General features: G+C 41.6%; 1 protein-coding gene across 4 annotated transcripts; it reads left to right on the forward strand.

Annotated features, from left to right (window-relative positions):
• The first annotated feature begins 2,708 nt into the window (after positions 1-2,708).
• Positions 2,709-16,294, forward strand: kcnj2a (potassium inwardly rectifying channel subfamily J member 2a). 4 transcript variants are annotated; one of them, XM_061708386.1, is made up of 3 exons: positions 2,709-2,793; positions 12,089-12,399; positions 14,367-16,294. In XM_061708386.1, exons 2-3 carry the CDS (start codon positions 12,292-12,294, stop codon positions 15,540-15,542), a joined length of 1,284 nt encoding a protein of 427 aa, XP_061564370.1. In that variant the 5' UTR covers positions 2,709-2,793; positions 12,089-12,291; the 3' UTR covers positions 15,543-16,294. The 4 variants fall into 4 exon arrangements, with proteins under 4 accessions (XP_061564370.1, XP_061564371.1, XP_061564373.1 ...); XM_061708387.1 differs by having other exon boundaries at positions 12,092-12,399; XM_061708388.1 differs by lacking the exon at positions 2,709-2,793 and adding an exon at positions 2,914-2,937 and having other exon boundaries at positions 12,092-12,399.
• The last annotated feature ends 9,985 nt before the right edge of the window (positions 16,295-26,279 follow it).

Below are 26,279 nucleotides of genomic sequence, written 5' to 3' on the forward strand. Positions count from 1 at the left end.
CACACTTAAAAGTAACTCCACTTCTCTGTCACTCCAAACCAAAGACTCGTTTCATCTTGGAAGTAACTGGAAGTTACTCGTGTCATTTGTTGATGTTTTTTTCCAGGATTCTGATTGGCTAGCATGACTTTATCTTCTCGTTACACTGCCCCCTGTAGGTTTGGCTGCTCATAGCACCTTAACAGCTATTTATGCGGGTTTGTGTAAATGATGGTATTTTTCAAAACGTAGAAGGGGAAATATCCGTTTTTGTAAATACCAGCTACCTGGAAACGTGGCCTGAGATTTATTAGTATCTTACCTGAATCCATTAAGTGACGGGAGCATTATTTGATAGGATGTTACTGGACCATCAGATCATGCTACCCCTGAAATATTGATTTAAAATGGATAATATGGGATGTTGAGTATTTGATCCTTCAAAATAAAACTACCCATGACATGAATTTCATTACACTTTGTGAACATTATACGATAAAGAGAAAAAAAAAACAATTCTATCACTTTATTTGATATTTACGGAAGAGTATCAGGGCCATGCAGGAGAAAAAATATTTGAGAGGGGAAGATTTTTTTTATTGTGTACTTTCACTATTGTGAAAAAAGTCGAAATGTCGAGATTAATGTTGAAATACAATTTCAAGAATAAAGTCGAAATTTAGAGAAAAAAGTCGAAAAGTTGACTTTTTTCTGGACATTTCGTCTTTTTTCTCGAGATTTCAACTTTTTTACTTAATTGGTTTTTATTAATTCAATTGAATTGGTTTAGTTTAGTAGTAATCGTCATTTTTATTGTTATCGGGATAAATGCCAGAATTTATCGTGATACATTTTTTAATCCATCCCTAGAAACCAGGCAGGTCATTAAAAACATATTCTTATTTACTATGACGGCCTGGCAAGAGACAAGGAAGTGGTTTAGGGCAGCGGTTCCCAACCTTTTTTCCTTGTTTCCCCCCTACTTGTGTCTAAGACCAGCCGGGCCCCCCGACCCGTACGTACCAGCACCAAAAGAGGAAAGTGATCCGTTACAAACCTTTAATTGAAAAAATGTCACCAATGTATAAAATACGAACAAAAACATAAAATAATTTCTGAAAAATGTGTCTTTTAATATGAGAGCAACATTTTTCCTTTTCACGAACCTGTCAAAGTGGTAGTATGAATAAATAAAATACTATGTGGGTTTATACAGACTTGGATTACTGTATTCCATTAGGTGTGTTATTATGATTTTTTATTTATTTAACATGTGTAAATATAATTTTTACAACTGCATATCCTCCAAGCAGACGAAGATTCGCGCCCCCCCAGAGATATCTGGGGGGGCTTTTTTCTATTTTTTTCCTTCATTTCCTTTTTAATCTCGACATTTCGACTTTTTTCTCGAAATTGCACTTCAACATTAATCTCGACATTTCGACTTTTTTCTCGACATTTCGACTTTTTTCTCAACATTTCAACTTTATTCACACAATTTTGACTTTTTTCTCGACATTTCGAGTTTTTTCTCGAAGTGCATAATGAAAAAAAAATCTTCCTCCTCTAAAATATTATTTTTAATTTTCTCCTTAAGCAGGCAGATCATTAAGAACATTCTTATTTACAATAACAGCCTGGCAAGCGACAATCACCACTTGGGGGGAAAAGGAAGTGGTTTAGGGAGTAAAAACAGTAAAATTGTAGCTCTACAAAAGGTAGAAAACCATTAGGGAGCATTTTTTGACAGGATAGCAGAAATCGACAGAGCACCGGGCGCGCCGCGGAGCCGCGACCCCGGCTCCGCGCTGCCATTGGCCGGGCTCGGCAACCCGCGGCTCTTTAGGGCCGCCCTAGTGGCTCCTGGAGCTTTTTCAAAAATGTTTGACCTTTTTTTCCTTTTTTTCTCTTTTTTCTCTTTTTTTCTTCTTTTTTCTTTTTTTCCTTCTTTTCTTTTTTCCTTCTTTTTTCCTTTTTTTTTATTTATTGACTTTTTTCTCAACATTTCGACATTAATCACAACATTTCGACTTTTTTCTCGACATTTCGACTTTTTTCTCTAAGTGCATAATGAAAAAAAAATCTTATTCCTCTAAAATATTATTTTTATTTTTCTCCTGCCATGCAGGAGAAAAAAGTCAAAATTTCGTGAATAAAGTCAAAATGTCGCCTTTTTTCTCAACATTTCAACTTTATTGAAGAAATTTTGAATTTTTTCTCAACATTTCAACTTTATTCACAAAATTTTGACTTTTCTCAACATTTCAACTTTTTCTTCAACATTTCGACTTTTTTCTCGAAGTGCATAATGAAAAACACATCTTCCTCTAAAATATTATTTTTATTTTTCTCCTGCCTGGCCCTAATACTTTTCCGTAATTTAAGCAGACAGGTAATTAAGAAGGTGGTTTAGGGAGTAAAACACAGTAAAATTGTAGATCTACAAAAGGTAGAAAACCTTTAGGTAGCATTTTTTGACAGGGTAGCAGAAATCGACGGAGCACCGGCCCCCGGCTCCCGGCTCCCGACTCCGGGCTCCGGGTCCCCTGCTCCGGGTCCCCGGCTCCGCGCTGCCATTGGCCGGGCGCGCCGCCCGGGGGGCGGGCCGTGCCGGTGCGTGCCGTTTAAAAACGCTTGGGGGGAACTGTGTGCGGAACACATGATCAGAGACCGGGTTCCCTCCAGAGACGCGCAGGACACTTTCCTTAAGCCTGGAGATGCCAAAGTAAACCTGGAGGATAACGCGTAAAAAAACCCCACACCTGGATTATAATCCACCCGGATGATCCCGACCGGCCCACAAATGCGCAACAGGTACCGGAATCATCACTTTTATATATTAATATTGTGTGAAACCGAGATTTGAGTGGCTTGGAGGGGGTTTTTCACGGGCAGCAGCCGCGGATTCCTGGCTTTTACGCACCGGCTGATCCCGACCGGCCCACAAATGCGCACCAGGTACCGGAATCATCACTTTTATACATAAATGTTGTGTTAAATTGAGATTTGAGGGCTGATCGCAGCGCGTGGAAGGGTTTTCATGGGCAGCAGGCGCGGATTTTGCGGATTTTGCTCCATGACGCGCCGACTTCCTGGCTTTTACGCGTGCCTGCTGATCCCGACCGGCCCACAAATGCGCACCAGGTACCGGAATCATCACTTTTACGTATAAATATTGTGTGAAATTGAGATTTGAGGGCTGATTGCAGCGGTTTGAGGGGTTTTTCACGGGCAGCAGCCGCGGATTTTGCACCATGACGCACCGACTTCCTTCCTGGCTTTTACGCACGGAGCTCCGCGGCCACCGCCGGTCCCCGGACCCGCCAAAAAGCTTCACCTCTGTCACTTCGCTTTAGGTTTCGGTCTAAAAGCGTGGGCTGAGGCGTGGGGTTGCAGCAGAAGTCTGTTTCCCTTCTGTTCTCCTTCTGTTCCTCCTGCGTCTCTGGGTCTCCGGCACCTGTTAACATTTGTTCGCTCGCATTTCTGCGACATTTCTGGGGGGGTTTCTGCCTCTCAGAGGCTTCACATCGCTCTTAACGAGGCAATTCACGTTTATTTGTACAACACAATTCAACACAAGGTCATTCAAAGTGCTTTACGTCAGGATTAAAAGCGGCAAGACGCAATTAAAACAGTAAATAACAAATAAAATGAAATAAAATGATAAGAAAAGAGATAAAAGTTATGGTCCTCTGAATGAATTTCAACAAAATCTAATATATTATCAATATATTTTGACTATATATGTATTTATATGTATGTATATGGGTTATTTGTGTTGTTGAATGACATAATTCACCAAATAAAGGTCTAAATACATATTGATTACATGAAAAAATAGCCTATACATACTTTCTGTGTATAGAAGTTTATGTATTTGTACCTTTTCAATGCTCAGGCAAAGCAAGGCAAGTTTATCTGTATATCACAATTCAACACAAGGTCATTCAAAGTGCTTTACGTCAACATTAAAAGCGGCAAAACACAATAAAACAGTAAATAAAATGAGAAGAAAAGAGGTCAAATTTCTGTCATTTCCAAAATAAGAATTCAAAATACAAAAGAAATAAAAGAAAAGAAAACAGCAACAAAAGAACATGAAGTTAATGCTAATATATTGCACGAGACCAACATATATAAACAAAACAAGACTGAAAAAAAGCTGCTTATTGATCGTAGAGATGCTAGTGATCGATTCATTCATTAATTGATGACCTTATCAATCGATTAACAATGAACCGATGAGGCAAGTCAAGTTTATTTGTGCAGCACAATTTAACACAATTCAAAGGGCTTTACATCAACATTAAAAGCGGCAAGGCACAATTAAACAGTAAATCACAAATAAAATGATAAGAAAAGAGGTAAAATAATACAAAGTAAGGGCAGTAGAGTCCAGCAGGTCATGTTTTTCGGCCTGATTTAAAGGATCAACTGTCGAAATGTTGAGGAAAAAAGTCGAAATGTTGAGAAAAAAGTCAAAATTTGGTGAATAAAGTTGAAATGTTGCTTGATTATGGTTCTTGGGAACCACAACAAACCAGATCCAGACGAAGCTCAGGGGAGATTCATAGGAACTAACAGATCCAATTCAGGTCTTTGTAGACCAGCAGGGAGATTTGAAACCTCTGGCAAGAGCTTGATCAACATATTTGCACCTTATTTTAGTCTTTTTTCACCTTTTTATGTAGTTTTATTCCCAAACTGCGTTTCTGCAGAGTCTCCCAGAGCTGATATGTTTGAATTTGCGGCGCCTCCCCCTGTGCGTCGCGTTACTTCTGCAGGTATGAAGCTGCACTGCAGGCTTTGTAGACCAGCAGAGAGATTTGAACCTCTGGCAAGACCTTGATCAACATGTTTGCACCTTATTTTAGTCTTTTCCACCTTTTTTTTTTTTTTTTTAAATGTATTTATTAGATTTTTGTTTGCAGTTTCCAACAAGTCAAACATCAGTCACTGTTACAGGTAACAAAGCAAACCTTTTCTCCCCGTTCTCCCTCCCATCCCCTCGTCCCCTAAAAAGAATAAGAAAAATGGGTTAGAATAATAATAATTTAAAAAACGTTCTATTGCTTCATAGCTTTTTCCACCTTTTTATATAGTTTTATTCCCTCCCTGCGTTTCTGCAGAGTCTCCCAGAGCTGATATGTTTGAATTTGCAGCGCCTCCCCCTGTGCGTCACGTAACTTCTGCAGGTATGAAGCTGCACTGTCGAAATTCCGTGAATAAAGTCAACATTTCGACTTTTTTCTCTAAGTGCATAATGAAAAAAAAATCTTACTCCTCTAAAATATTATTTTTATTTTTCTCCTGCCATGCAGGAGAAAACAATATTTGAGAGGGGAAGATTTTTTTTTATTGTGCACTTCAAGAAAAATGACAAAATTTTGAGAAAAAAGTCAAAATGTCGCCTTTTTTCTCAACATTTCAACTTTATTCACGGAATTTTGACTTTTTTCTCGATATTTCGACTTTTTTCTCAACATTTCGACTTTTTTCTCGAAATATTACTTCAACATTAATCTCGACATTTCAACTTTTTTCTCGACATTTCGACTTTTTTCTCGAAGTGTAATAACGAAAAAAATATCTTACTCCTCTAAAATATTATTTTTATTTTTCTCCTGAACCTTGAACCTCTGGCAAGAGCTTGATGAACATGTTTGCACCTTATTTTAGTCTTTTACACCTTTTTTATGTAGCTTTATTCCCTCCCTGCGTTTCTGCAGAGTCTCCCAAAGCTGTCGCGCGTGCAATTTTCACCAATTATGGTCAAGGACTCCAAACCGAGTCCGATGACACCACCCACGACTCTTTATGTCAAACCATTCAAAAGTTATGGCAGAAAATAGGAAAATAGGAACTATCAAATATCGACCAATCAGCTACTAGTATCACTTCCTGTTTAACGTTGAAGTTTGACGCGGCGCCACGGCCACGCCATTTCACGAAAACTCACGATTTTTATACATTTTCATCGTTAACGTCTTTTGTGTCTCCTGAGCGAGTTTTATGTCGAACGGACGATCCTGCTAGGACGTGGGTTGGCAACCCGCGGCTCTAGCGCTGCCCTAGTGGCTCCTGGAGCTTTTTCAAAAATGTTTGAAAATGGAAATAGATGGGGAGGGAAATATATTTTTGGTTTTAATATGGTTTCTATAGGAGGACAAACATGACACAAACATTTTTAACGTTTTCCAATACTGTAAAAATATATAGAATAAATATTAAATTTCAACATTTCTGCTAACGAAGATTTGCGTCGGAGCCTGCAACACTTGTTTCCACCAGCAGGGGGCGCCAGGCAGGAGCTGCTGGAAACAAACCAGCCAAAGGGAAAAATAACTGAGGAAAAAAGAGGATTCAAAAACAAAAAATGTAAATCCTTAAAACAGGTAAAAACTAAACAATATGAAGGTTTAATTACTTTAAATCCGGATCAAATCCTTTTTTATTTTAATTTTTTGTTTTAATATTGTTGCTGGTGGTCCTGTGTAATATATGCTGAGTCATGTTTGTTACACGTTGACCCAAATATGTAATTTAAATTCTGATTAAATGAAAAAATTTACATTGGATGTAAATTAAATGAAAAATTTAATCGGATTGAACTTGAATAATTCACATATTAACAAATTGAAAACTACAATTTAAAAAAGCTAATTAAACCAATTTAAAAAAAACAAATCCTTAAAATGTATAAAAACTAAAAAATATGAAGGTTTATTTACTTTAAATCCTTAAAACGTATAAAAAACTAAACAATATGAAGGTTTAATTACTTTAAATCTGATTAAATCCTTATTTATTGAATTTTTTTTAATATTTTTGCTGGTGTTTCTATGTAATTTATGCTTAGTCATGTTAGATGACCAAAATATATCATTTAAATTGTGCGTCTCTACCAGCAGGGCATTCTAAGGCTTATACAAGACTTATAGAAGAATTTTGGGCCGTATTAACTGCTGAAGGAATGGCATAAATTGCGCCAAAATTACACAATTAATTCAAAATGTTCAAAATGGCCGACTTCCTGTTTCGTTTCGGCCATGGCACCAAGCGACTTTTCCCTAATTTGCGACATGATACAGGTGTGTACCGATTTTCGTGCATGTACGTCAAACCGTATTGTGGGGCTTGAAGCACAAAGTTTTCTAGGGGGCGCTGTTGAGCCATTAGACCACGCCCATTAATGCAAACCATTAAATATCAAATTTTTTCGCCAGGCCTGGCTTGGTGCAAAATTTGGTGATTTTTGGGGCACGTTTAGGGGGTAAAAAGGCCCTAATTTTGTCGGAATAAAAACGAGGAAAAGGAGAACATCTACAGATGCAGTAGAGTTACTTCTGCAGGGATGAAGCTGCATCATCGCAGGCCAAGGCGTAGTTATGGATTCAGAGAGCGGGTGATGATGCCGGGGCCTCGGAGAGCTGGGGGTTTGTTGCCAGGACAGCCGAGGCTAATGAGAGGTGTTTTTAGGCTCGCTGGGAGCAGAGCCGGAGCCCCCTGGGGGGATTTCTGGGAGTCAACAAGCGTCTACGCTCTCCCCACAACACCGGCCGTAATACACCAGTTAAACCTGGATACCTGAGGCTGAAACCGTGATTTATAAATGCATATTTAAAGAGATGCTTCCCAATTGGCTGCCTGGACATTATAAATATAAAAGAAGATAAGGGAAGAAGAGAAAGGCAAGGCACAATTCAACACAAGGTCATTCAAAGTGCTTTACATCAACATTAAACTTTCCTAAAGCTGTGAACTTCCTGAACTCATAAGCTACTTCATATTATGCAATATTTTTTATTCTTCATCCATTATGTGCAATATTCTTCACTCATTCATGTGCAATATTCTCTCATTCAATTATTCATTTACATAGTGTGTGTATTCTTATGTTTCCTGTTTCTTATTTTGTTTTTTAGATATTTCAATTCAATTCAATTTTATTTATATAGCGTCTAATACAACAGAAGTTGTCCCTAGACGCTTTCCAGAGACCCAGAACATGACCCCCAAGCAATTATTACATAAACAATGGCAGGTAAAAACTCCCCTAGTGGGAGAAAAGCCTTAAGCCAAACAACTCCCCTTTAGGAGGAAAGAAACCTGGACCAGGAACTGGACCATAAGGGGGGACCCTCTTGCCGAGGGCCAGACTGGGGGGTTGGGGACGTCAACAGCACAGCAGGCAGGTGGAAGCAGCAACGGGATGACCAGGGGTGGGGACCGCAGGCCAGCACGCAGCTCCCGAAGCTCCAGCCCAATCAGCAAGTTCCAGGTTGGGGTGCAGGGTCGGGGAAAGGTTGAGAAGGGGCAGGGCCAGGGAGAGGAGTCTTGACGGACAAACCTTCTCCCCCGCCCGAAGGGGCCATTACCCTGCCCCCCTCACTCCCACGCTGCAGGTTCCGGTGTTGTGCATTCAGAGATGCTCTTCGCCACCGGCAGAGGAGGCTGCACCATGGACAAGAGAGAAGAAAGAGAAGGAAAGGGGGGGCCAGCACAAGAAAATACAGGAGCGACTCCAACACACTAGAGTTTACACTACCTAGAGATTTACCAGCACCAGCTAGAGGTTTACTAAACACTAACTATAGGCTTTACTAAACAGAAATGTTTTTAGTTTAGTTTTAAAGGTGGAGGTGGTGTCAGCCTCCTTAACCCAGATTGGAAGTTGGTTCCATAGTAGTGGTGCCTGATAGCAGAACGCCCACCCTCCAAATCTACATTTGGATACTCTAGGAACTACGAGTAAACCTGCACTCCGAGAACGGAGAGCTCTACCAGGAACATAAGGCACTATCAGGTCTTGCAAATAATGCGGTGCATAATGCATATGGAGCTGCTGCCTAATCTCAAGAAGTCGCAAGACTTCTTGAGATTAGGCAGCAAGAATTCTGCAAGAATTATGTCTCTATAAAATGTACAAAAATTACGTTTCTATATGGTCAAAACGTACAAAAAAAGGGTCAATGGCAAGAATTATGTTTCTATACGGTCAAAATGTACAAAAATTACATTTCTTTACGGTCAAAACGTACAACAATTACGTTTCTATACGGTCAAAATGTACAAAAAAAGGGTCAATGGCAAGAATTACGTTTCTATACGGTCAAAATGTACAAAAATTACGTTTCTATACGGTCAAAATGTACAAAAAAGGGTCAATGGCAAGAATTACGTTTCTATATGGTCAAAACGTACAAAGACCGTACAAATACAGTGTATAAAGGAGTGCAGATCGGAGCTTTTCTCCGTGTTTATTGCAGAACCAGCTAGAAAAGGACCGGGTCGCCGCGGGTCGCCCAAGGAAAACAAGTCGGCTAAAGTCCAGTAACTCCCCGGCGGACGGAGCTGCAGTCGGGGGATAAACGGGGTTAAACATCGGTGTCTCAGTCAGAACTGGGTGAAATGTTTCTGGCGCGCGGAGACCAGTGTTTCTTGGAGCTGCTTCCTCTAAATCAGTGATTCCCCAAACCTTTTCTGAACCAGGACCGGTTTAATGTCTGACAATATTTAACCTTTTCTGAACCAGGACCGGTTTAATGTCTGACAATATTTAACCTTTTCTGAACCAGGACTGGTTTAATGTCTGACAATATTTTCACGGCCCAATCTAAAGGTGCAGCTGATAAAAACTAAATAAACTGACAAGATCGGCATTAACCCTTGTGCTGTCTTCGGGTCAAAATGACCTAATTCTCCTTCCTTCTTTCCTCCTGCTCTCTCCTTCCTTTCTCCTTTCCTCTTTTCTCCCTTCCTTCCTTCCTTCTTTCCTCCCTTCCTTCTTTCCTCCCTTCTTCTTTCCTCCCTTCCTTCTTTCCTCCCTTCCTTCTTTTCACCCTTCCTCCTTTCCTCCCTTCCTTCTTTTCTTCCTTCCTTCCATCCTTCTTTTCTCCCTTCTTTCCTTCTTTTCATTCTTCCTTCCTTCCTCCCTTCTTCTCTTCCTCCTTCCTTGACCCAAAGACAGTACAAGGGTTAAAAACTGTGGTATTTTCTCCTCGAATAAAAAAAGGGAAAGATAACTTAAAAACAAAAGAATTAGAATGCAAAATTAAAATGCTAGAGGAGGCCTTCCGGACCTCTGCAGCCGAACATATTCTTAATAGAATAAGGAAAACTAATTTAGAATTAAACAAAATAATTGACGCAAAAACATAGTTTTTAGTACAAAGGCTTCGCCTGGAAAACTTTGCACACGCCAACATATCGGGGAAATATTTAGCAAATCAATTAAAAATAAATAGAGAGAAAGCAACCATATCATCTATTAAGGACCAGTCAGAGGACATTACACATGATCCCTGTTTAATAAACTCAGTTTTTAGAGACTTTTACTATAAACTATATTCATCGCAAATCGAGCCATCCGACCAATCCATCAACGAGTTTCTTGGGAAAATTAATCTGCCGAAGTTATATCATGAGCAGGTTACAAACTTAGACTCACCGCTTTCAATAGGAGAACTCCATGAAGCTCTCCAACATATGCCTAATAATAAAGCTCCGGGCCCAGATGGTTTCCCAGCTGAATTCTATAAGGAATTCTGGAGCATATTAGCACCAACATTTTATAAAATGATTCTAAATATTAGGGAGAATAAAAGCTTACCCTTAAATATGAATTCTGCTAATATTAGTCTTTTATTAAAACCGGATAAGGATCCCTTGCTCCCATCGAGCTACCGCCCAATATCACTGATAAATGTGGACCATAAAATAATTAGCAAGGGTCTTACCAAACGTCTGAAAAGAGTCACCCCTTCTATTATACATCCGGATCTATCAGGTTTCATTAAAGGTAGACATTCTTCTACTAATATTCGTAGATTATTAAATATTATAGATTATTCGAGTATCAATAAACAGGAAACTACTATTATATCCTTAGACGCTGAAAAAGCATTCGATCGGGTGAAGTGGAAGTTTCTATTGGCAACTTTACATACATTTGGATTTGGCGAATCTTTCATTGACTGGATAAAAATATTATACAGCTCTCCCAAGGCACGTGTAAGGACAAATGATCAAATCTCTACAAGTTTTAACTTGGAAAGAGGCACTAGACAGGGTTGCCCTCTCTCTCCCTCACTATTTGCAATATTTATTGAACCTTTAGCAGCAGCCATTAGACAAAATCAAAATATTAAAGGTATACAATGCAAAATATTAGAGCACAAAAGAAGTCTTTATGCGGATGACGTACTCCTCTTCCTCCAGAACTCACGTACTTCACTATCACAGACAATTGCACTCATAGAGGGATTTTCATCTCTGTCTGACTATTCTATTAATTGGTCTAAATCCAATGGCTCAACAGCGCCCCCTAGAAAACTTTGTGCCTCAAGCCCCACAATACGGTTTGACGTACATGCACGAAAATCGGTACACACCTGTATCATGTCACAACTTAAAGAAAAGTCTCTTGGCGCCATGGCCAAAACCCAACAGGAAGTCGGCCATTTTGAACATTTTGAATTAACCGCGTAATTTTGGCGAAAAATGTGCGTCTCCATCCTGCGACAATGCGCATTACTTTTCTGTTTCAAAAGCGTTACCGTGGCGACGCTAGACGCCAAAAAGCGCGCCCCCCCCCTTCATCTGATTGGTCCATATTTGATAGTTCCCCAAAAGGCACCAAATTTTGCATGCAAGCCAGGCCTGGCGATAAATTTAATATTTAATGGTTTGCATTAATGGGCATGGCCTAACGGCTCAACAGCGCCCTCTAGAAAACTTTTCACTGCCATAACTTTTGAATGGTTTGACATAAAGAGTCGTGGGTGGTGTCATCGGACTTAGTTTTGAGTCCTTGACCTTAATTGGTGCAAATTGCACGTGCGAGGGCCCGTTCATCGTTGCTTACAGCTTTAATTTATTTTATTCCTTTATAGATCTTACGATGTGTTTGCAGTGTATTTACATCCAAGGAAGAAAAACATTGTGAACCATCAGTTTGAGAGTCATCCATCATCATCAGTTGGAGATACACAATTATTTTTTCCTTCTGTGCGGCCCGGTACCAAATGACCCACGGCCCGGTACGGGGCCGCGACCCGGGGGTTGGGGACCGCTGCTCTAACAGACGTCCGTTTGTGTCTCCTGGTAGCAGATGACGGCGAGGAGATCCAGCCCCCCGGTACCACAGGAGTGATCAAGCGAGGGCTGAGGAGCTTCCTCGCCTTCCCCCCTTCGACTACCGCTTCCAATCGGCGCCCGGTTCCTCAACAAGCGAAGATCCAAAACGGTTCCAGGAACGTTGAAAGTGTTTCCCCCGGAGCGGACGCAGCGCCGCCCTCCCAGGCCGAGGTGATGGGAAGCGTGCGAGCCAGTCGCTACAGCATCGTGTCGTCCGAGGAGAACGCCATGAAGCTCGCCAGTATGGCCGTCCCCAACGGCTACGGCAACGCCAAGGCCAAGGTGCGTAACGGGTTTGGACCGAGTGTGACAAACGTCATCGAGTCAGGGTTTTTTTTTCTGCATTTATTTGCTACAGAAGACACAAAAACACTTTTAAAAAAGTCTTCTGGACCCTCTTTTTGCACTTTGCTCCTGAACAAGCAAAACAAAAATTAGAAAGTGAGCACTCAGAGGCTCTGCAGCGCCGTCTGGTTTACGCAACGTCGCCGCCTGCCGTTAATACAAAAGGCGTAAAAAGCAAAAACATCCACAAAAAGCATATTAATGATCAAAATTACCTAAAACAGCAACGTAATGTTAGTGGCATTTAAACTACACGATATACCCAAAAATGCCAACATAAATGGATCGTTTCTTGAAGAAAACTTGTTAAAAATCGCAGCAGCGGTTCTTAATGCAACAGAAAGAGGGTACAGCCAAAAATGTTAGTTTCCTCAAGAGACGCAAATAAAAATAACAATAAAATAAAACAACTAATTGAGATAGAATTCACAAATATTAAACAAAATGAATAAATGATAAATAAAATCCCCAAATACAATTTGAAAACAAAAATTATTAAAGCTGCAAGCAGCGATGAATGGGCCCTCGCGCTTGCAATTTTCACCAATTATGGTCAAGGACTCAAAACCGAGTCCGATGACACCACCCACGACTCTTTATGTCAAACCATTCAAAAGTTATGGCATAAAATAGGAAAATAGGAACTATCAAATATCGACCAATCAGCTACTAGTATCACTTCCTGTTTAACGTTGTGAAGTTTGACGCAGCGCCACTGCCACGCCATTTCACGAAAACTCACGATTTTGATCACTTTTCACCATTGACGTCTATTGTGTCTCCTGAGCGAGTTTTATGTCGAACGGACGATCCCGCTAGGAGGAGTTCGTTAAAGTACGACACGTGAAAATGGCATAAATAAAATGGCATGGTTTCTGCCATGGCGCCAAGAGACTTTTCTTTAAGTTGCGACATGATACAGGTGTGTACCGATTTTCGTGCATGTACGTCAAACCGTATTGTGGGCCTTGAGGCACAAAGTTTTCTAGGGGGCGCTGTTGAGCCATTAGGCCACGCCCATTAATGTAAACCATTACATATCAAATTTTTCGCCAGGCCTGACTTGCGTGCAAAATTTGGTGACTTTTGGGGAACGTTTAGGAGGGCAAAATGTACGGTGGCTGAGACCCACCATTGCTGAAAATAAAAGTAACGCTGCAAACAGAAACAAATGCCGCTGCAAATAAGATAAACACTTAGCAAATAAAATAAACGCTGCAAACAAAAAGAAACGCTGAAAATATAAAGAAACTCCGCTGCAAATAAAATAAAAAAACGACGCAAATAATAAAGCCACAATGGAAGTGAATTACCGGGGACTATTTTTGCCGATGCACCGGTGTTGCACATTAAAAATTACACGTAGTGACGTTGAACACTAACTTTTTCACTTATTTTCTCTTTTGTTGTTCTTCTTATTCCTCGTTCTTCTTATTTCTTCCTTTTCACTGACGTCCTCTTCGTCTTCTTCTTCTCCTCTCACGTAAAAAACACCAGTGCATCAGCAAAAAAAGTCCCCGGTAATTCACTTCCGTTGTGGCTTTTTTATTTGCATCGATTTTTTTTTATTTGCAGCAGCGTTTCTTTTATTTGCAGTGGCATTTCTTTTTATTTGCAGCGTTTCTTTAATTTTCAGCAATGGCGGGTCTTGGCCACCTTAAAAAAGGCCCTCATTTCGTCGGAAGAAAAACAAGGAAAATAAAAACGAGGAAAACGAGAACGAGAACATCTCCTAGAGATACAATAGGGCCTTCACACTGTAAGTGCTCGGGCCCTAATAACAATGAAATAAATCAACTAATTGAAATTCACAAATATTCAACAAAATGAATAAATGAATAAAATCCCCAAATACAATTTGAAAACAAAAAATGATTAAAGTGCATTTTCCACCTCTGTTCCAGGTGCAGACGCGGCAGCAGCCGCAGAGCCGCTTCGTCAAGAAGGACGGCCACTGCAACGTGCAGTTCGTCAACGTGAGCGAGAAGAGCCAGCGCTACCTGGCCGACATCTTCACCACTTGCGTGGACATCCGCTGGCGCTGGATGTTCGTGGTCTTCTGCCTGGCCTTCCTGCTGTCCTGGCTCTTCTTCGGCTGCGTCTTCTGGCTGGTGGCCATCTGCCACGGCGACCTGGACAGCGGCCAGCAGAAGTGCGTGTCCAACGTGGGCAGCTTCACCGCCGCCTTCCTCTTCTCGGTGGAGACGCAGACGACCATCGGCTACGGCTACCGCTACGTGACGGACGAGTGCCCCGTGGCCGTGTTCGTGGTGGTGTTCCAGAGCATCGTGGGCTGCATCATCGACGCCTTCATCATTGGCGCCGTCATGGCCAAGATGGCCAAGCCCAAGAAGCGCAACGAGACGCTGGTGTTCAGCCACAACGCCACGGTGGCGCTGCGGGACAGCAAGCTCTGCCTGATGTGGCGCGTGGGGAACCTGCGCAAGAGCCACCTGGTGGAGGCGCACGTCCGAGCGCAACTGCTCAAGTCGCGCACCACGGCGGAGGGCGAGTACATACCGCTGGACCAGATGGACATCGACGTCGGCTTCGATAGCGGCGTCGACCGCATCTTCCTGGTGTCGCCCATCACCATCGTGCACGAGATCGACGAGGAGAGCCCCTTCTACGACATGAGCAAGCAGGACCTGGAGGGCTCGGAGTTCGAGATCGTGGTGATCCTGGAGGGCATGGTGGAGGCCACGGCCATGACCACGCAGTGCCGCAGCTCCTACGTGGCGGGCGAGGTGCTGTGGGGCCACCGCTTCGAGCCGGTGCTCTTCGAGGAGAAGAGCTACTACAAGGTGGACTACTCGCGCTTCCACAAGACGTACGAGGTGGCGAGCACGCCGCTGTGCAGCGCCCGCGACCTCGCCGAGAAGAAGTACATCCTGGCCAACTCCAACTCCTTCTGCTACGAGAACGAGGTGGCGCTGGAGAGCAAGGAGGACACGGACGAGGGAAACGGCGGCAGCGTGGGGCCCGACGGCACGCAGACCGACAACCTCTCCGAGTCGGAGCACAGCCAGGCCGCGGTGCCGCCGGACCCCCGGCCGCTGAGGCGAGAGTCGGAGATATGAGAAGGGCTTTTCGCCCTCTATGAGAGGGGCTTTTCGCCCTCTCGAATGGTACGACGAGGCGTTTTAACGGTACTGCTGTGGATCGCAGCCAAAGGCTTGAAACTCCGTCTTAACTCTGGACTACAAACAGACACGGCACTACGAAGCGTGAACAAGTCTCTCCGCAATGTCCCCAACGTCTTGCCAGGTGACTTGAAAACTGAAGATTTCACTTCGTTGTCAACCAAAGTTGCACAAAACAAAATAAAGACACAACTTTTTTGCAGTTGGCAGACGTGAAAAAGGGGGCGAGAAGGTACAGCGTATTTGTTGGTGAGCTGGTTCTCACGGCAAGCATAACGGGATTTTTTTACGGATGCAATAAAGAAAAGACGAGTCCAACCAGCGGTGGAGACCTTTTTACTTTGACACGACCGCACTGAAACTTTAGCCGTCGCTCCGATCGATGGAGGTGATCGGGTTCGGAAGGAACCAGGTCTACGATCGGCGGCGGCGACCGCATCAACACGGCAAAAAAAAAAAAAAACGATGGTTAATTTAAAACGTGGTGGGGTAGTACGAGAATCTGAATGTTCTGAAAAGTGCTGCTATGATGTTGCTTGTTTTTATAACGACCGATTAAAGAGAAATCCAGAGTATTATCTTCATCATCTCACATATTTATGTATATACGGAAGAGTATTAGGGCCAGGCAAGAGAAAAAAAATTTGAGAATGGAAGATTTTTTTTTATTGTGCACTTCGAGAAAAAAGACGAAATGTCGAGAAAAAAGTTGAAATGTCGAGATTGTTGAAATACAATTTCGAGAAAAAAGTCAAAATTTCGTGAATAAAGTCGAGATTTCGCCTTTTTTCTCAAAATTTCGACTTTTTTCTCAACATTTCGACTTTATTCACGAAAATTTGACTTTTTTCTCAACATTTCGACTTTTTTCTCGACATTTCAACTTTTTTCTCGAAATTATACTTCAACAATATTCTCGACATTTCGACTTTTTTCTCGACATTTCGACTTTTTTCTCGAAATTATACTTCAACAATATTCTCGACATTTCGACTTTTTTCTTAAAATTTAGACTTTTTTCCTCAACATTTCGACTTTATTCACGAAATTTCGACTTTTTCCTCAACATTTCGACTTTTTTCTCGACATTTCGACTTTTTCTTGAAGTGCATAATGAAAAAAAAAATCTTCCTCTAAAATATTATTTTTATTTTTCTCCTGCCTTGCCCTAATACTCTTCCGTATATACATGTGTGCCTAATAACACCTAATTAGATTTGGTACAAAAGAGTAGAACCTTTTTAGGAAGTTTTAACAAGTTTTATAAGGAATATGTACAGTTACTTAATCATCTTTACGTTCGGCCACTCGGGAGCCTTAATCTGGTCCAAAAATGAGAAAGAGTTGAACTAAAACCGTGATTTGGATAATATTGACATGATTATTACAAGTTGTGAAGACAAGTGTGCCTTTTAAAGCTTTTTAACGTTTAGTTCAACCCCTGCGTTTGAAGGCGTCCTGCACATTTATCAGTTAATATTCTGTATTTTTAGTTGAAGACAGAAACCACGGACGGAGATTTCCCTCGACTCTGCATGTGTAAATACTTTCTTCCCTCTTGCAGTTACTTTGCTATCAGTCTTCCAAATGTACTGCAAAAAAACCACAGAATGTAGAGATTTTTTTTTGTATTAATGTTATTATTATTTTTGTTGTACATGATATTATATTGCTCTTTTTTCAATAAAATGTCGACTGGAATTGGGCTGTTTTTTCTGCTCCGAGGTTTCACTTTACGACGACATCAAACATGCACTGAGTTACTCTACATTCTGATTATTATTATGGGCATGCCAAGTAGTGGCATGACCATATTGCAATCGTCCAGAATGGCCCAAAGGGCAATGTTGCTAGCATTTTGCTAACAAGCTAAAGTGGCAAAAGTCCCACTGCGCACGAGTGGGTGTACAGTAGGATTGGGCGATATTTTACCGTTCACAATAAACCGTCAAAAAAATTCCCCACAGTAAGAATTTGTCATCTGACGGTAAAAACGATAAATTCCCGTTGATGACGTTTTTGTGTGAAGCTGATTTATGGAAGGAAGGAAGGAAGGAAGGAAGGAAGGAAGGAAGGAAGGAAGGAAGGAAGGAAGGAAGGAAGGAAGGAAGGAAGGAAGGAAGGAAGGAAGGAAGGAAGGAAGGAAGGAAGAGTTCATTAAACTGACAAATGGGCTGAATATTTCCGTCTTTGCTGCTGAAACGGGAGTATGTTCACTATTTTATTTTAATAACAAAATATGATCTTATTTTTATTTTGAACACTTCCTTTAACCCTTGTGCTGTCTTCAGGTCAAGGAGGGAGGAAGAGAAGAAGGGAGGAAAGAAGGAAGGAAAAATGAAAATATGGAAATAAAGAAGGAAGGGAGAAAATAAGGAAGGGAGGAAAGAAGGAAGGAAGGAAGGAAGGAAGGAAGGAAGGAAGGAAGGAAGGAAGGAAGGAAGGAAGGAAGGAAGGAAGGAAGGAAGGAAGGAAGGAAGGAAGGAAGGAAGGAAGGAAGGAAGGAAGGAAGGAAGGATGGATGGATGGATGGATGGATGGATGGATGGATGGATGGATGGATGGAAAGATATGAGCCTGAAAGAAAGAAAGAAAGAAAGAAAGAAAGAAAGAAAGAAAGAAAGAAAGAAAGAAAGAAAGAAAGAAAGAAAGAAAGAAAGAAAGAAAGAGAAAGAAAGAAGGATAAATTCCTGTTGATACGTGTCAAACATGGCAGATCTGAGTCATTCCAGTTTTCCAGTACAGGTGTAACTCATTTAATTGGTTTTTATTAATTGGTGTAGTTTAGTATCTTTTAGAGCAGTGATTTGGGGGCTCCAAAGACTGAATGTGGTGATAGATTTATAGTTACAAAGGTGGAGTTGATTTGGTATTCTTTTTATCGTCATTTTTATCATTATTGGGATAAACGCCAGAAATTATCATGAAACATTTTTTAGTCCATACCGCCCAGCCCTAGGGAACAGCATGACCCCGCTCTGATGTGGAAAAAAAAAATCCCCAAAAAATAAAACACGGCCGAAAAAATGAGGAAAAACATGAAAATGAAGGCGATATAATAGTATACAGAAAAGGTCTCCCTTTTCTTCTTATTATTCTTTACTATTTTTTCGGCCATTAATACGGCCCGAACCGGAACGTGCACCCATACAAGGCATACACCATTAGATGCGTCTCCATCAGGCCTCGATGTGCATTACTTTTCTCAGTCAAAAGGGTTACCGTGGCAACGCTAGATGCCAAAAATTTAAAAAAGGCGAAAATTCGGACGCTTATTGCTCGGCCGAACTTTATCGTAGAGACATCAACACTCGGCCCGATTGGCACTAACACAGTTTTTGCGATATTTACCTTTCAATTTGAAAAAAAATTCCATTTGTCTTTGGACGCTTGTTGCTAGGCAACAGATTATCCTAGAGACATCGTACAAATGTTTCCCCACTCGGCACGCTGTGGAATTCAACATATTAAAATTTCATGAAGCTGTGATTTAAGGAAATGTTATGTCAAAATCCATGCCAAATGGCCCCATTCATTTGGATGGGGTTTTTTACCACGGTGAAAAAAAAACCTATCCGTTAATGTAGCCTGAACCGCAACGTGCACCCATGCATGGCATACATCGTCGGATGCGTCTCCATCGTGCTTCGATGGGCATTACTTTTCTCAGTCAAAATTGTTACCGTGGCAACGCTAGATGCCAAAAAGCAAAAAAAAAAAGGTGAAAATTCGGACGCTTATTGCTCGGCCGAACTTTATCGTAGAGACATCGTTCAAACTTTCAAACACTCAGCCCGATTGGCACTAATGGACCGTACAACCTCATCATGCTAATTATTACGGTTTTTGCGATATTTAACTTTCAATTAAAAAAAAAATTCCATTTGACTTTGGTCGCTTGTTGCTAAGTAACAGGTTATCGTAGAGACATCGTACAAATGTTCCCCGACTCGGCACGCTGTGGACTTCAACATATTCAAATTTCATGAAGCTGTGATTTAAGGAAATTTTATGTCAAAATCCATGCCAAATGGCTGCATCGTGCCTCGATGGGCATTACTTTTCTCAGTCAAAAGTGTCACCGTGGGGACGCTAGACACCAAAAAGCGTACCCCATTAATAACTATAGGGAGCACAGGAATGAATGCAATACAACCGTAAACACCTCAAACTGACATAGAACCCCCCCGAACACAACCACTACAGCCCCAAACCAAAGCAGCGAGAGGGGACGAATGGGCAGTAGGGCATGCCCATATCAAAATTTCATGAAATTTTCTAGTTATTGTCATCGTTATTCTTTCTTCTGACGAAAGGAGGCCCTTTTTGCCCCCGTAAACGTGCACGCAAGCCAGGCCTGGCGAAAAATTTGATATTTAATGGATAGTATTAACGGGCGTGGCCTAATGGCTCAACAGCGCCCCCTAGAAAACTTTGTGCCTCAAGCCCCACTTTTGGCGCAATCTATGCCATTCCTTTGGCAGTTAATATGGCCCGAACCGTAACATGCACCCAGGTGTGTTATACATCAAAATGTGCGTCTCCATCCTGCAACGACACGCATTACTTTTCTCTTTCAAAAGCGGTACCGTGGCGACGCTAGACGCCAAAAAGCGCGCCCCCCCTTCATCTGATTGTTTCAGACAGAAAAAAATTTGTGCCTCAAGCCCCACAATACGGTTTAACGTACAAGCACGAAAATCGGTACACACCTGTATCATGTCGTAACTTAAAGAAAAGTCTCTTGGCACCATGGCCGAAACCCAACAGGAAGTGGGCCATTTTGAACATTTTTAATTAATCGTGTAATTTTGGCGCAATTTATGCCATTCCTTCGGCAGTTAATACGTCCCGAACCGTAACCTGCACCCAGGTGTGTTATATATCAAAATGTCCGTCTCCATCCTGTGACGATGCACATTACTTTTCTCTTTCAAAAGCGTTACCGTGGCGACGCTAGACGCCAAAAAGCGCACCCACCCTTCATCTGATTGGTCCATATTTGATAGTTCCCCAAAAGTCACCAAATTTTGCACGCAAGCGAGGCCTGGTGATAAATTTGATATGTCATGGTTTGCATTAATGGGCGTGGCCTAACGGCTCAACAGCGCCCCCCAGGAAAACTTTTCTCTGCCATAACTTTTGAATGGTTTGACATAAAGACTCGTGGGTGGTGTAATTTCTGATATGCTTATGGGGGGCGGTGGCCATGAGTGCGAGGGCCCATTCATCGCTGCTTGCAGCTTTAATTATTATTATTATTCAGCTATTATATCAGATATCAAATATTATGTCAGAGATCACAGATCTTCATAAACCACAGGAAAACAGAGTGCTTCAGATGTAACAGGGCGTCTATAGGTTTGACCAAAGTAAATTTAAGACTTAATACCATTTTCAAACTAAATTAAGACCAAAAAGGCCAGCGCTGACGTCGAGGTTGCCAGATCTGACAGGTTCCAGCCCAAAAACGCTGTAAAATCCGATGAAATACTGAAAAACCAGCCCGAATCAGACATTTTCCATGTTAAAACTGTCAATTATTAAATGCGTTCAGGGTCCAAACAAAGACTACACTTAAATTGAGTAGATTAAAACCAATTTGTGTACCTTTCTACTTTTCTCTGCCATGATGGAAACTTTTTTGTTAATAATTTCTCCTAAATATTTTGTAAAAACCAGGAAAAGCAGCTCAAATATATATATTTTCTCTTTTCTTTTTCAGTTTTCAACAAAGTAAAGTTTTCGAACATGAAACAGTACTGAATACAAAACAATCATAATCAATAATAAATAAATGTAAATAAGAACAACAAACAAAAATATATATATATATATATAAATTAAAAAATGCATCCATCATAATTAACATGCTCGAAAAGGAGAAGGAAGAAGTAAAAACGTATTAAATCCTACCCCCTAAACTCTATTTCATTATAATCAAAATTAATTTAATTTCTATACAAAAAAACAAAAGATATATATCTATATATACATATATAACACATACACACACATACATATATACACATACACATGCACTTTTTGGATATGACATATATATCTATAGATATATCTATATCTCTATTAATATATACTGATTTATAGTTATATGTAGATATGTTGATATATAGATTTATAGTAGTTTTTATGTATATAATTGCGGGTAAATATGTGAACCGTGTATATATAGCATATCTACTCTTATACAGGACTGTCTCAGAAAATTAAAATATTGTGATTTTCTCTAATGCAATTAAAAAAACAAAAATGTCCTACATTCTGGATTCATTACAAATCAACTGAAATATTGCAAGCCTTTTATTATTTTAATATTGCTGATCATGGTTTACAGATTAAGAAAACTCAAATATCCAATCTCAAAAAATTAAAATATTCTGGGAATCTTAATCTTAAACTGTAAGCCATAATCAGCAATGTTAAAATAATAAAAGGGTTGCAATATTTCAAATGATTTGTAATGAATCCAGAATGTATGACATTTTTGTTTTTTTAATTGCATTACAGAAAATAAAGAACTTTATCACAATATTTAAATTTTCTGAGACAGTCCTTTATAGTTATTCTAGTCTATTGTTATCTATTATATTGTAGTATTAGTAAAGTAATGATAATGTAATACTAAACATTATAATTACATACATACTGTACATAGTGGCACAATTAAATGCTGGGCGTTTGTTTTGTTAAGATTCAGCTACTCACCAGCTATATTTAAAGGTTTTTCTCTTTAATAAACTCAGTAAATGATGTGGGAAGCGTGTTACGATGCTGACTGAGTCACCAACAGTTTGGAAAGCTAATGATGCTATTTTTGACTCCGTAGTTGCAAACACTCAGAGATATTTTGGTGTGGGAAGTGATGAAGTTTAATAGCTGTGGAGCAGCTTCAGTCTCCGTTAGCGCGGGTTTCCAGCTCGTTAGCCCATCCCCCGTTAAGTGTTCTGGCCGGGAATCAGCGGCGGCGGGAATCGATCCGCCGCCAGCCAACTTTCCCTCCCAACCACAAACACGGCTGTTTGAAGACGCTGGAGAAACCAAAGCAACTTTACTTAACAAGGAGTAGCAGCAGATTGGCCGGGTGGAAAACATGCGTAACCTGGCAACGGCTGGAGCTACGTCTGGAGCTACGTCTGGAGCTACGGCTGGAGCTACGGCTGGGGCGCTAGCGCTACGGTACTGCTGGGACGCTAGCTAGTGCTACGGCAGCTCTGGACGTACTGCCGGGGCGTTAAGCTTGAGTTATGGTTCTGCGTCAAAACGACGCCGTTCCTACGGCGTGTGGTACACGTCGACACAGATCACACGCCGTCACTGACGCCGTCACTGACGCCGTCACTGACGTGCACCTCCCAAAAATTGTAACTACGCGTCGAGGCGACGCAGACGGAGAGGGCTGTGATTTGTTCGCTTGGTAGAAACACATTTCCGGTTTTCGGTTTGAAGTCGTGAACTTTTAGCACTCTTTTCTTCGTGTATGTGTGATTTTTTTTGTTTTGGTTTTTTGCACAATAGTTGTCCTTATCTCTTTGATTAACTGTGACCGGAAAAAGTCGGATAAACCATTCAGGAAAAGATCGCTAACTAGCGGTCGTGGGGGATACTGCACCACGGCGAAATGGAGTGACGGAGAAGTTCGAAGGGTTCAGCACGGCGTCACGGCGACGGCGTGCGCTCTGCGTTGGTTTGACGCAGAACCATAATTCAGGCTTTAGCGCTAGGGCGGCTCTGGAAGCACCGCTGGGTCGTTAGCGCTGGTGAATGTGCGCTGGGAGCAGGGAACCACCAGGGAACCAACAGGGAACCACCTGGGAACCACCAAGTAGCCGGAGGTTCTGGGAACCATGGAGAACAGAAAAGCCACCAGAGCTGCTGTCAACACAAAACAATACAACTCAGCACTCAATCGTCAGGCTCAATCGTCACAACAGCCTTGTAGATTAGCTAAAAAACATAGAAAAGCATAATAATTAATAAGCTTTTCTACTTAATATACCAAATTATTTGCTACTTGGTCATTGTAGACACAAACCCCAGTTATAATTCACATTGATAAGAAGAAATAAGGATTTCTTCAGGACTTCGATGGACGGACGGACGGACGGACAGGTAGGTAGGTAGGTAGGTAGGTAGGTAGGTAGGTAGGTAGGTAGGTAGGTAGGTAGGTAGGTAGGTAGGTAGGTAGGTAGGTAGGTAGGTAGGTAGGTAGGTAGGTAGATAGATAGATAGATAGATAGATAGATAGATAGATAGATAGATAGATAGATAGATAGATAGATAGATAGATAGATAGATAGATAGATAGATAGATAGATAGATAGATAGATAGATAGATAGATAGATAGATAGATAGATAGAAAGTGTCCAGGTAGAAGAATATGTTTGTACCTTTGACAATATGTTCAATTCAATTGTATTCCTATATCGTCTATTACAACACAAGTTGTCTCTAAGCGGTTTCCAAAGAACCAAACATGACTCTGTCCTTCATCCCAAATGGGAAATTCCTACTTCCTGTAGGAAGTAGATTCAAACGTTTGGTTTCTAGTAATTCTATTATATTTTTTCCTGCATAACTTTGTAATGGAGTTTCCGTGATTAGAACCAGTGGTTGGTGGGAATCCTTACGATTACAGTAGCCCCTTTCACACAGCCAGTTCGAGGCGGGAACGTTGCGCCTTTAAGCCGCCTCGCTGTTCTGTGTGAAAGTCACGGAGGCGGAATGGGGGGGCCAAGTGGCCCCACCAATAAGCCGGCAGCGGAGGTAGTCACAGAGCCGAAACGGGGTCTGTGTGAATGACACAGCCGGCATGCCGGCATGCCACTAGACGCTGACGCTGTCGTCACGCCTCTGATTGCGGAACGCCGGGATGCTGTGTGAATTTACAGACGGGAGCGGCGTTATGCCGGCGTTGTATGGTTCTGTGTGAACCAACAAAGGCGGCGTATTGGCAGGACTTCTTTACACCAATATTGCGGAATCTCTGTGTGAAAGGGGCTAGTGATTTTGATAAGGATGGTCATGTGGACAGATAATCGCAGTGGCCTAGTCCTGATGTAGTTTTAGAGACCAGGGGCCTCATTTATAAAGCTTGTTTGCGCACAAAACAGGGCTTGAAAGATGCGCAAGCCACCTTCTACGCAAAGGTTGGGATTTAAAAAGAAAAAACTAACCGAAAAATGTGTGTATATCTCTACGCCAACCCTGACCCTCCCGTAGGAACTTACTTAAGATATGGGGAACTGGCGACGCAGGCGGTGAGGTGGTGAAATGAAGCCAGATTCATGTCATACTCTTAATAATGTCATCACATATCAGACTTATAATGTAATAGCGCTGATCCCTCTGTGTTTGGAGCACAGCATCAGTCAGGACTCTGCTGCTGCAGCCGCGGTGCAAGACACGCCGGGAACCTCCTCTTCACCCACCACGACAACCGTAGAGTGACTGATGACAGAACAAATGAGTGCGGGGCCACTCTACGGAGCCCCTAAAGGGACACAGATTTTTTTTTATATATATAATGAGCGCGCGTAAAGCCTAAATTACGGTTCCGCGTTAAAACGACGCAGAGCCTACGCCGCGACGCGCACCTACGCCGTAGGTTCTGCGTTGGTGACACAGAACCATAAATCAGCCTTGAGCAGCACTGAGGGGAGAGGGGAGGAGGGGGAGCGGAGCTGCCGTGCCGTCTTCGCATCGCCTTCGCACACAGTGTCTTGATGATTTGCAATCACAGGCTGAGCCTACCCTTAGTTTTTAAACTGTAAAAAGTGGGGGGGACAAAAACATAATTTTGAAAAGTGGGGGGGGCATGTCCCCCCTGTGCCCAGTGGAAATTGCGCCGTGGCACTCACGGCGTTTAGCGCAGCAACGGCGTGCTGCCACTCACTCGCTTTATTTTATACTATTTATATACTCTTTCTACTTTTACTGTGACCACCAAATAATGTGGTTTTCCTGTCCTCCACCTCTTCCACAACATCTCGATCTCAGTCTCCGTGAAATTCAGTGGCACGGTGGCTCGACACGTCTCATTCATCCTGACGTGCAGCAGAAACAGACTGCAGGAGCCGCTGTGCATGCTCAGCAGGCTCATTCATATGCAAATACAGTCATGAACTACTTTGCATTGCCCATTTATGGTATAAAGTGGGCGTGTAGAGGGCGGAATATGAGGCAATTCACCTGCGCAACCTTTCAGCTGGACTGTGATTTATAAAGCGAACATTGCGTGCAAGTGTGCGTGCACACGGTCTTATAAATCCAGATTTTTTTTTTGCACCCGCCATTTTCAGCTTTTGGGTTTACGTGCACTTTTAGTATGAATTCTACACACTCTTATATCTTATAAATGAGGACCCAGGACTGGTTGCTGTTTGTGTCTTTTACTGTTCCCGTTTCTGTTTGTTTGCTTGCTCTCTTGCAGATTCCATGCCCCCCCCTGTTTTTTCCTTTTTATTCACACACACAAATTTTTTTTTTCTTTTTCCAGTTACCAAAGTCATCAAGTAATCAACATTATTTAAAAGTTGATAAAAATGCTTTAAATGCTCAAGATAATTAGTATCCTGACTTGAGCGGGTAAAGAAATGTCCGACCGGAGGCATATTTCCCAGATTAAATGATTTAATCTTTGGATTATTCCATCC

Source organism: Cololabis saira, chromosome 19 (assembly GCF_033807715.1).
Source record: "Cololabis saira isolate AMF1-May2022 chromosome 19, fColSai1.1, whole genome shotgun sequence".
Lineage (NCBI taxonomy): Eukaryota > Metazoa > Chordata > Actinopteri > Beloniformes > Belonidae > Cololabis > Cololabis saira.

Excerpts from the sequence above, each read along its gene's own strand:
- kcnj2a (XM_061708386.1), top strand. The coding sequence starts at position 12,292 with ATGGGAAGCGTGCGAGCCAGTCGCTACAGCATCGTGTCGTCCGAGGAG. Across the intron at positions 12,400-14,366 it reads ACGGCAACGCCAAGGCCAAG|GTGCAGACGCGGCAGCAGCC; the intron begins GTGCGTAACGGG and ends CCTCTGTTCCAG.